Below are 12,063 nucleotides of genomic sequence, written 5' to 3' on the forward strand. Positions count from 1 at the left end.
AACTTTTTACGAATAACAAACATGTACAGCAGCTTGGCAATTTACATGAAAACGATCATAATTGCGGTCTATATACCGCCAGCCCTTCTTCACATTCTTCAGTTAAAGATTGGTAAGTTGATACTGATTAATTATGCAATCGAAATCCTATATAATGGCTACAAAAAATATTTGCATCATTATTCTCGTTTCCTAATGAATCGCTGTTTTAATCAAGTTTTATATTGCATCAAATTTCTGTAGTTACACGAAAGTACTAAATTATAGAAAACTTGATATACACGGATTTAATTAATTGATAAATTAGTCAATATATAGGCATTATTATTTCACGTGAAATTTTACAACGTCAAAAACCTAACATTCCTGTACGAGCAGTATTAATCACAAATTGTGAGAATGCCTACTGATAAGGAAGAAAGATAATATAGAAAACGCAGACTTATGGAAAGAGAATCCCTGACATTAGACACGAATACGCGATTTCACGAAATATTTTATGGTATATATAAGATAGAGAATATACATAGAGTACATATAAGTATATATAGAGTAAGAATATATATAGAGTATATATAAGTACCAAAAATACATCCTAAGACGTGTATGCGATCTACGCTGTATGGGACGTGTTATAAATGGTTTCCGCTACTCAACCGCATTTGAATTTGTGAACACGATCGAACAATTGACACGAATTATTAATTCCCGTCTCTACTCTAGTAACGATTTGCTTTGGAACGAGGTCGAATCGTTCTGATTCCGCGCATGATTAACAAATAAGTACAGAGGACATCAATTACTTGGATGGCCTTCCTGAAACTTGATCCAGTTTCGAGAAAATGAAAAATTCGTTTCTTCTCTTTGCTTCCCTGTTCCTTCTTTCCTCCTTTTCCCTTTTTACATCGCTTTGTTTTACATCGCAATTTACATTTATTTGTAAAGTTTGAATCTCCTCGATATTGAAGATGTTGAAGCTGCAAGTATGTATTTCATTTTAATCCATTCGAGACCGAGATTTAATTGTAAGACGATACCTAGGTGTCGCTACGATTTGAATGTTTAGTTAGAATGATTCTGTGTTTTACTCTCTCCAGGGTATCCTTTTCATACTTTGATTTTAAATCGATGACAATCTTAAATAGTATGCCTCATATTTTTAAAATATAAAATTATATACTATGTTATTCTATAATGTATTATGTACAGTTAAATATATATATATAATAATTCTATATTGAAAAAAATATGAAATTAACATGATATATACATTACTACGTAAGTTATATATAAAATATGTATATTATACCCTTGCCTACTGACTGATATGAATTTCTTTCGGTCTCGAATGCGTTAAAAGAGAGCGCAAAGAAGGCGAAATTACTTATTGTAATTAGTAAATCGACCTGAGAGGCAGACAGATACAAGAAAGAAGGAATATTATATTAGCGGCATTATCATGTTTTTGCTCTCTTTAAGTCTTTCATCGAGACAGACAATCTACAGGTATTAATCGACCAATTTCTCCAAGCTGATAACTTCGAATTGATGTTTCTATATAAGAAGTGTTATGTGTTAATCTGTCTAAATGTTTAAAAGGTGTTATAAATTAAATGTTGTTAAACGATACGTAATTGCCTTTTGATCGTAAATTTTACTATCAAGGGGTCTTTTATGTATGCGTAATCATTGTGAATTATAACAATTTATGTGATCGATATTAAAGGTGTTTAAAAGCATGTAGTTTTTTTCTATATTACTATTCTCCTATATTATTATCCTATATTATTATAGCATTCCTATATTATTATAATATCCAATTACATGTTGATACACAAGATATACAGATTATTATTTATAACGTTTTGGTTTTCTTAATTGAGTCATTCATTTAGTACAAATGATAAGAAATTAGTAATAATTCACAAAAAAAGGATATCGTAGTAGAAATATTATAAAAAAACATTTTCTGTTTTAGTGTAGAGTTACTCCTTCTTACAGACAGTGTCGTACAAATCTGTACGTCTCTGAGAAAATGTAGGTATCTGAGCCCTTACTTCCTCAACAACTTTTAGATCTGATAGAAAAAAGAAACATACGAAGTAATAAGTAATGCTTACTAATAAATTCAACAAATACAGAGGAAGATGGCTAAATCGATAAATTAACGAGACTAAAAATTAATTACATCATGGATCTCTCGCTTTTAATTTTAAGCTGTAAATTACCGATATCGGTGACTGCCATATTCTCTTGAGTTTCCAAATCGTAAAGAATCTTTCCCCAGGGATTGGTCAACTGTGTATGTCCCCATGCGACGTAACTTGCTTAAGGAACACGAGCCGGTGATATGCAGGCAACGTATAATTGATTATCATTCGCTCTGAAACGCTGAAGTAATGACCAGTGCAGTGGTCCAGTGGTCATATTGAATGCCGCTGGATATATCAGCATTTGGCAACCTAACCCAGAGAAGCAGGAAATATGAAGCCACCGAATACCAATTAACTTCGTAGTTGCACGATTCACATTCCATCATTTCTGAATATGCGAGGACAGTCCTCTTATTGTGCTTTTAATTCTTTTATTTGTTTCATTTTCAGCAAATATACTGGTTTTTTAAATTAAGCTTCTTTTTATACAGAGTTACAGATTATATTAATTTTATATAGAATATATTTAAGAAAGATATTTAATTTTTTGCTAGTTAAGTATTGATCGATTAAGTTACTGTACCTTTGTTCCGATAAATGCGTGCCATTTCCTCGAATCTAATATCATAGCAAATGCCAATACCTATTTTGCAGCCCTTCACATCGAACGTCGTTAGGGAGTTACCAGGACTGAGTGAATCACTCTCTCGAAAAGTAATCTTATTAGGAATGTCGATGTCGAATAGATGTACCTAATAACATAAAAATGTAGTCGCTAATTCTATTGCTGCAACTTTTGTAATTTAATATCAAAGTTACCAACTCCTAAACTTTAATTATTTTTTATTTAATAACTGACAGCGTTTTTATCACTTTCTTTTATTAAAAAATCCTATCATTTAATAATGTTTAAAAAGGAGAAAAAATAAGTATAATAATATTTTAAGTATGTGAAAAATTTATACAACACAAACACATTACAACAAAAATGGGCGTTTCCCGTATCATAACGTATTTTATAAACCGTAAATTATAGAATTGGTTATAGTATACGTATGTACATATGTATATTCCTAAATTATTCCTAGATAGAGTCACTTTCTTCGCCCCAATATTTTCAAATTCAAAGCCATAAAGGAATATATTACTTACCTTTCGGTGTTTTGCTATCAAAGTTCCATCGGGACCCCAAATAGTACAGGTATTGTACAATTTATCGCCCCCTATTTCAGGCATCGTACCACCAACTACATAGATGTTGTTTTCTTTAGCTGCGTTCGATGAAGCAACGCTCGTTTCACCATCAGGAATACTCTCGGCGTATTTTGGAAAGTACTCTGCATTGCAATATTTCAATTAATGAAAAATAACTGTCTTTTGTTCCAACCATAAATTAAATTGAAATGTTTGTCAGTTTTTTATTTTTTAAATTATTAAAATAACTAAGTTTTATATTTCGACTTAATTAAATATGCAATTACTTAGCTAATAGTATATATAATAAATTGTTTCTACAGGTTCAAAATGAAAAATGAATATTTAGAAATATTTAATTACGACAATGCTATTTGTGTTAGCATCAGTGGCTTGTTACTCAACGACTTTGCTAGTACTTTTTCAAACATAAAGTTAGTTTTCAATTAACACTTATACTAGAGGCGGAATTATAAATGCAAAATAATTGATAATACTAATTTATAAGTACCTAATTATTAGTATCTTAAAAAATATATTTATACAAAAATCACGATAATCATGAAAATGGGGAAATCCTATATTCTCGAATCAATTCACAATTTATTTTGCATATTAATTAGATTCCGCGCTCATCAGTACGTACTCACTGGCGACATCGAGAAAATTCCTGTATCGGCAATTCCTCGTACGACCAGAGGATCGGAAATATCAAAGGATATTATGGCGCAGCGCGAGTGGAGAAACAGAAACATATGAGCTTAACACCGTAATACTCTTATCATAGAAATAGAAGCAGTCCTCAATTCCCGCCCTCTAACTTCTATCTCCACCGATCCAAATGATCTCCTAGCCCTCACTCCCGGACATTTCCTCATTGGCGATTCATTAATGTGCTTACGTGATCGAGATTTCAGGGACATTCCATCGAACCGACTCTCCAAATGGCAGCATATCCAACAGCTTAAACAACATTTTTGGAACCGCTGGCATAAGGAGTATTTGAACGAGCTAACCAACCGCAATAAATGGAGCAAGGGTGGACACAGCATCCAAAAGGGCACAATCGTCATCCTCAGAGAGGACAACGTTCCCTCCATGCATTGGCCTCTGGGCCGAGTTATCAAGATTCATCCAGGCGCCGATGGTGTCATCCGGACAGCTACAGTTCAGACGGCAAAGAGCATTTTGGATCGGGGCGTCAAAAGGCTTGTCCCACTGCCAATTCAACCCGATCTCGAGAAACCCGAACAACTAGCCACCGAGACGAAATAAGATGGGAACTTCAACCACACCTCCCTAGTTTGATCGGTACCCTCTCAACGGGGGGAGAATGTTACGCCATGCGGCTTACCATAGGTCATATTCTTAACTATCGATCGCGGCACTATAATGTCGCAGACGGATCGTCGTGTCTGCCCGGCAAACAAACATTGTAGTGGCAAGCGCATGGTTCATTAAGCAGGGCGACTTCCAGAAACGTCGACTCGTGGCCCGTATTTTACCTCGCGTAAAAGAATGTGGCGTGATCCGAACGTAGTGGGGGTCGCCTTCCAGAAAAAACGAAAAAAATCGAAAGGCGTTCAGAACTTTTCGAGATGTCGAACCGTCAACACATGTGGTATGTCGCGCATTACTTATCAACCAAAACGCAGTTACATTTTTTTTGTTCCATTTATATCTTTCTAGTTAATAAGTTGTTGAAATAAACATTAATTTATTTGTGTTAATTCTGTGGAATTTCGTTGAACTACCCTTATTATCATAATCGAAATAAGGGGATCGATCAGTTCGTGGCGTCGATTATTTAATCGTAACGGGAACTTACAACTCTCGTTGACGTGCTATCTCGCGATCGCGTCTCTCCGCGAACGGTCGAAACAAAATGATTCACACTAAAAACTGTCCTGAATTCCTAAGAATTTATTTACCGCAAAACTGACAAAGTGTTTATTTAAAACATGAGGTTGAAGGTAGTCCTTTTCTTTCATTTCATTCATTTTCATTTTCTTTCTTAAGTATGGCTAACACAATATCTAATCAATTAAAATTTTATATTTTCACGTGAAAAGTTTCTTTAGATAATTATTATCAACATGATGACTAACTCTTACGGATTAATACGTGTCTGTAGGGCAATCCGGTGGACTTGATCGGCCTTTTACTTCGAAAGTTGAGTAATCGGTGTCGCTTTCTTACGCATCTTTGAACTGTATAAATGTTTTAAAATTGTTTGATCCAGAATGTACCACACCGGACAATCAAGAAGGCAGGTGCCTTGACTACAGAAAATGTAAACCTCTGCAAGAAATATGGCAGATACAGTACCGTACAGCCACCGATTTTTATAGACGATCAGTGTGCAGATACCAGGGCAATGTTACGATCGTTTGCTGTCCGAACGATCCAAACAAAGAGAAGAGAGAAATTTTAATAAAAACTGTGTATAAGTATAAGGCTTTGCGACCACCATACTGTGGTTTTAGCAACGTCTCTCATACCAGGGTGGTCGATGGTAAACCAGCTGAACTTGGTACGTTTTATGTCTTTCTTTCCGATTAATAATAAGCCATTTACTGCAAAGAATGAACTTTAAAGGCATTAAACAGCACATCAATGTACATTTCAATTAGACTAAATAATAATGCTATGATTTTATCGGTAGTAACTTTACTTATTAACTTGAATTATTTCTTTCTTTTACTTCATGTTAGGAAGAGTATCTTTTTGCTTGAAATAAAAAATTGATATAGGAGTAATAATATGGATAGAGATCAAAAACTGTTAGGGCAGAAATTACACGTTTGAACTTTATAGTTCAGTATAGTTCAAATAGAAATTATATAGAATTATTTAATAATTTGTATTCCACTGGAATAAAAATTTAATTTCTGTCTTTATCAAATCTCTATTTCAGAGTATTTGTACGTATGTACTTATCGTCTGCTGTATGATCGAATATCGAATAGGTAATAATCGTTGTTACCCGTTATGTGAGAAAAAATTATGTATATTCACAACTATGACTATTGCATTTTAGGCGCTTGGCCATGGATCGCTGCATTAGGTTTTCGTAATCCCCGAAACCCAGACAAACCACTATGGAAGTGCGGAGGTTCCCTGATATCGGCTAGGCATGTTTTGACCGCAGCACATTGTGCACATATGGATGGAATAGAAAACATACACAATCATAATATTGTCATTCTTAGATTGGTGGAGGAGGTGCCATTTTCGAGTAAGTCCTCAAATATATATATATATATGCTATTGAGTATTACTGAAGTATCATATCCTGAAATTTCTTACTGTACACATATATTGTGTCATAAAGCGTGTATAATTCTTTCTCATACTTTTGGTCATTGGTTTCCTGCATTTTCATTTATTTTTTTATTTTTCAGGGTACGTATATCCCATTTGTACGAAAGAGCCCCTACGAAAGAGCAACTTCGTCGGCTATAACCCCCTTGTTGCTGGATCGGGAGCATTAAGATATAGTAAGTGATATCAATTTTATAATAAAATTAAATAGTTCCAGTCTTAAATATCTTTCTTATTTTCTTCGTAGGACGACCACGACGTAATGCATTAATGGAAGTACAAATGCCAGTGATTAAGAACGCCGAATGCAAAATAGCTTATTCCAAATTTCCTAATGCACCTGATATCACTGATGGTATAATATGCGCCGAACATGCTCAGGGTGGAGAGGATTCTTGTACGGTAATTAAGTTACAGAGTTACTACAAACTATACGGTATCTGAAGACACGTCGATTCGAATTAACATCAAATCGACGTCTTAAACATTAAAAATAATAGATAAACACAATTTAATAGTTTTGCCCACTTCTCACACCTCGTTATGGTATTTAATCTAATTTCCTTCTAATCTTAGTTTTGCTCAAAATACATATAACATGTACGTTATAAATTGGAGTATTTCAATACACAAATCAATAGAAGATTATTACTGTATATAAGTATAATTTCAATACAATTCGATCGATATATTTCAGTATCTTTGATTAAAAATTTAACGATCCTTTCAGGCTGACCGCGGCGGACCACTGCTGATACAACATGAATTAACCTCGTATTTAATAAGTATTGTGTCTTATGCTTATAAGTGCGGCACAGCTGGGTATCCCAGCGTTTACACTAGGGTCACATCGTACCTTGACTTCATTCTCCAAGCGATGCAATAATATGATATTACTGTTCCATAAATATCATTGTGTAAAAAACGTAAAGTTGGATTTTCTTATTGTGGAGATAAGAAACAGCTCAAATTTACATTGTTTTGTACGTTACAAATTATAGGCTTAAAATGTACGAAATGTAACTTTGAAACGACACTAATTTTTTACGCACGATAAACCTCCACGACTTAGGTATGTAAAGATGATAAACGTGTATTAATTCTATTAATTTGGTAATAATAAACCAACTTTCTGAGAAGTTCTGTAAATTTCGTTTCTGTTGTATCAAGAGAATAATGGAATATTCCACTTAGATCGTATACTTCTTGTACGTACGTACAAAATTTTCCGGCTAATCTAAAACACTTCATAAGATAGAGAGCTTCTGGAAATTCGGACACAGAGAGTGCATAAAATACAAGATAAGTCTCGTGTCTTTCAAAATTATTTTTTATTCGCTAAAAACGTCCTGTGTACTCATGCAATCACATGCAACCTCGAAACTTCACTTATTTTTTATCACTTTCCAATTCAATACACAGTTTCAGCATTTTTGACTATATGTAAGAGAAATTTCCATTCAGCCAAAGGTGTACTTACAGATTATAGATTCCTATACGACTCTCAGTAAAAATTTATCCGCACTCCAGATAGTTAAAACTTCTGTCGACCGTATTGATCCATCTGCACTCTTCGTATGACGTCAATATCTGTTCAGTGCTGCTGCGCAGGTTTCTTTGTGTTACGTCAATTCGTTTGTGACCGTTGCGCGAGTAATGGCGCTTTGCAATGGTGATTTGCAGGAAAACAGTGCAGGATGCTGTGATTCGTTTCTTGTGGTCGGAGGTTATGTTTGATGCCTATATTTATCAAAGATTTAATGCACATTATGGAGAAAGTGTTTTGTCACGAAGTGTGTTTGAATGGGCACAAAAGTTCAAAGAAGATCGCACGAGTGTTATGAAAAAACAGCTGGACGCCCGTCCACATCCACGATGACAACATTGAACGTGCTCATGAACTTATGCTCTATGGAATAGACGAGTGACACTGGATAATGTGGCAAATCATTTGCAAATCAGCCACGGCTCTGCTTATGCAATAGTGCAGGACAGATTTGGATTTTAAAAAGTTTGTGCGAGATGGATGCCGAAAAAGCTGATGAAAAGGTGAAGACGACGATGCATTCGTGGTTCGCAGCTCAGCCCAAAACATTTTTTAATGAGAAAATACAAAGGTCCTTCGGCAAATGGACAAAGTGTATACAGAAATCGAGTGATTATGTCAAAAAATGATGTATGTCTTTTTTGACAATTGCTTAAAATAAATTCTACACCGACAGAGCGGGTAACTTTTTACTCACCCTCGTAAGACACTTAAATTTCCAATCTATTATGATGAATAAAAGAGCTTATACTATTAAATCTAATTGTATTTTGTTGCATGAGAGTACACGTGTATGTGATGTACATTACCTTTATATCCCCTTGAACGCTTCAATATTGCGCATATATACTATATTTTGTACAGCTTCTATAAAATTTCGTATGTTTGTTTAGGCTGTTAATCTAGAGGCTGGAGTACAAAGAAGTGGCACAATGATGTGGGCTGATGACATTTATAATTATCAAGGAATCACCCCTACATTCGCTCAGGTATATATCGTTGACTATAACGTATTTAACATATATGATTGTTAGAATATTAATAATTAATTTTTAATTCTATCAGAATTTTAATGAAACTGTCCCTTGGGAAGGAAGAACTGATACCTTGATATCACGGTTTGTACATCCTATATATACGACAAATTTTAGAACATTATATAACGAAGAACCAGATCGTCGTGGCCATGTGATGTGAATAAAAGGACTTGAATTTGATGATATTTTTATAATGTTAGATAACATAACTAAGTATCTTCACAGTAAGATAGGATGACATGGTTTACATGATCTTAATGTTGTTCACTCGAGTGATGATATTATAAGGAAAAGCGTAATATCACAGGTAGGATGATTCATAATTTAGAACTACTAACTCATGTATGTATTAAAAATTAAAGAAATATATTAAATTTTATAGGATATTTATGTTTAGTAACCAGTAATTCAGAGATTGGTATTCATGGTTACTATAACGAGGCTGTAGAAACGCACCCTTTCTTCTTTGCAAATGGTCCTGTATTTATGTCTAAGCCGAAACTGGAACCTCTGAATAATTTAGATTTATTCTTGTTATTTTCTAAAATACTTATCTACAGTATACCATAAGGAATGATACCGTATCGCACCTAATCAAGTGCCTTAAGAAACATCAACAGGATATCACAGTAAGTAATCCCTTATCGACAGATATGTAAGTAAAAGTTATCTGTCATTGTTATACACAATTATGTGTTAGTGTTATACACAGTTATTTATCATTTTCTATTAATTCAGTTGTAGCCACTACAATATCTATGACACTGGTAGTAATTATAAGAACAATAATGATGTTCTATAAGAGGAAATGATGATTAGGAACAAAAACTTACAGGTAAGTCAAAGTATATGTTATTTGCCATTTGAAAAGAAAGTTACTAACTTGGAATTTTTTGATAAATAATAATTGTGCAAAATATATTGGATTTCAAATTTGTCAAAAATTGATATTTAAGAAGCATTGTAATAATATAACATTAATATTTTGATTTTTCAGAAGATATCATGCGGTGGATGGATAATATGCAAAAAATATTAAGCAGTATATGAATTTTCCTATTGCGTAGAGATAACAAAATGAATTTTAAAAAATGTCGACACGGTAATAAGAAATAGCATCATGACAAAGAATATATAAAGACAGTTTCATTTTTTATAAATAAAAATTTGTTGTTCCAGATTTTGAAATACAGTGAAACGTTTAATTAGTATCTTAATATCTTTAAATAATTATTATTTTAGAATCAATTGTAATTGTATCATACGTACTTTTGAATTCGTGCAAGAACATATGTAATTTTGAAGTAGTTATTATTAGGAAACTGTTAGACGCGAACAGTATGCGAAAAGTTAGTATGCAGTGTAATAATTATCAATCAAAACACAAGAATTAAATTCTTGAGGAAAAAATTTCCGGAATTTCTTATTTACATGATTATAGAGAAATCCATAATAAAAAGGAGCTGCTTTCTAATACTTCGCTTCCTTGTAATGCCTACGTTAACAATAATGAGGTTCGACTTTTTGTTTTTAGAGGGATACTGGAAAATTTGAAAGTACAGTACCATTGGGAAGAAAATCACGATATTGAAAACGATATTTGCAAGTAAATTTCCAAAAAATCTGTTTTCAAATTTTCGCTTTCTATTTCACATTAAAAGAAAGGGAGGGCTGCCTTCTTTTTCTGCAAGACAAAACAAACATTCTGAATCTCGTATCAATGAATGATGTCAATAAGTTATTTTTCTTTTCAGATTGAACAATATTCCAGATTTATTCATAATTTCATACTACGCGAAGAATAGACTTTCATAGGTATATAAAGGAAATATTAAGTATAGGAAAACTCTTTTTCGTTGTAGGTGACATATGCTTCACGGTTGAACACATGTATTTTTGAACACATATAAATGAAAAAGTACTCTTATGGAGAAAAAGAATTGATACCTTCGATTGACATTAGATAATGTATATAAACTTATGAACAATCACTATCACTATCAGTTTGTATTTTAGGTGCACACGCAGATTTGTTGGAGTTCTTATAAAATGTACTTCCTGTACGAACGTTTTATTCTTCCAAATTTTACGATACTATGTCTCATATGATAACTATATGGATTAAACGTAATATAAATGATCCGAAAATAGACTCGAACGACATTAATTGTCTTTCTATTTATACCAATATCGAAAATACAAGTAAAGCTGGAGCAATAGTATGCAAGAATGGACTATTTATTATTTTAAACCAAATCATAGCATATTCAGAATGCACAGTATTATCATGAAATGTAAATGAATCAGTTGTAAACGAACGATTTTACTGTAAAATCATTGCCTCCTTTTTTTCATCTGAAATATAGCAGCAATGAGTACATTCTTTTAATATATAATAAAACGAGATATCTTTATAAAGTTACATATGTCATCACTGGTAACTGTTATCTCGTATGACGCCAAATATACCGTTAGTATGGAATGATATTTTTATGAAGATATACTTTAATGATAGATTTTATGAATGAAACGTTATATAAGAAAAATTATCTCTTGTTATTCTATGAAGTGTAGTAGCTAATGAAGATTAATTTTACGAAGTGTTAGAGTAAAAGAGAATTAAAAAATTAAAAAGATCTAAATAAGATTGTTCGTGTGGCTTAATTATCTCAATTCTGGTACACCACTTGTTACATTCTAACTAATTAGCGCTAAACAATAACTTGCAAATATTAAAGATATTAACACCTAAAGGTTTTCAGGAAATTTTATAATATTTGATTATTGTATATCTAGTCATTGATTGATA

General features: G+C 32.9%; 1 protein-coding gene and 1 long non-coding RNA gene across 3 annotated transcripts; one reads left to right on the forward strand and one right to left on the reverse strand.

Annotated features, from left to right (window-relative positions):
* Positions 1–1,775: 1,775 nt before the first annotated feature.
* LOC126876832 (uncharacterized) lies at positions 1,776–8,190 on the reverse strand. Its single transcript, XR_007694546.1, has 5 exons — positions 8,152–8,190; positions 3,306–3,490; positions 2,737–2,905; positions 2,229–2,462; positions 1,776–2,077 (listed from the first exon to the last, which is right to left on the reverse strand). It is a non-coding gene; the product is annotated as an uncharacterized LOC126876832 (long non-coding RNA).
* Positions 4,769–9,020, forward strand: LOC126876823 (venom serine protease Bi-VSP-like). 2 transcript variants are annotated; one of them, XM_050639687.1, is made up of 6 exons: positions 4,769–4,968; positions 6,388–6,585; positions 6,752–6,847; positions 6,919–7,073; positions 7,402–7,743; positions 8,154–9,020. In XM_050639687.1, exons 1-5 carry the CDS (start codon positions 4,866–4,868, stop codon positions 7,555–7,557), a joined length of 708 nt encoding a protein of 235 aa, XP_050495644.1. In that variant the 5' UTR covers positions 4,769–4,865; the 3' UTR covers positions 7,558–7,743; positions 8,154–9,020. The 2 variants fall into 2 exon arrangements, with proteins under 2 accessions (XP_050495644.1, XP_050495645.1); XM_050639688.1 differs by lacking the exon at positions 4,769–4,968 and adding an exon at positions 6,203–6,316 and having other exon boundaries at positions 8,154–8,285.
* The last annotated feature ends 3,043 nt before the right edge of the window (positions 9,021–12,063 follow it).

The sequence above is a fragment of the Bombus huntii genome, unplaced genomic scaffold (genome assembly GCF_024542735.1).
Source record: "Bombus huntii isolate Logan2020A unplaced genomic scaffold, iyBomHunt1.1 ctg00000097.1, whole genome shotgun sequence".
NCBI classification, from domain to species: Eukaryota; Metazoa; Arthropoda; class Insecta; order Hymenoptera; family Apidae; genus Bombus; species Bombus huntii.

Coding starts and splice junctions, on each gene's coding strand:
- LOC126876823 (XM_050639687.1), top strand. CDS start 4,866: ATGTGGCGTGATCCGAACGTAGTGGGGGTCGCCTTCCAGAAAAAACGA. Junction 6,848..6,918: donor ATCGGGAGCATTAAGATATA/GTAAGTGATATC, acceptor TTTTCTTCGTAG/GACGACCACGACGTAATGCA. Junction 7,074..7,401: donor GTGGAGAGGATTCTTGTACG/GTAATTAAGTTA, acceptor CGATCCTTTCAG/GCTGACCGCGGCGGACCACT.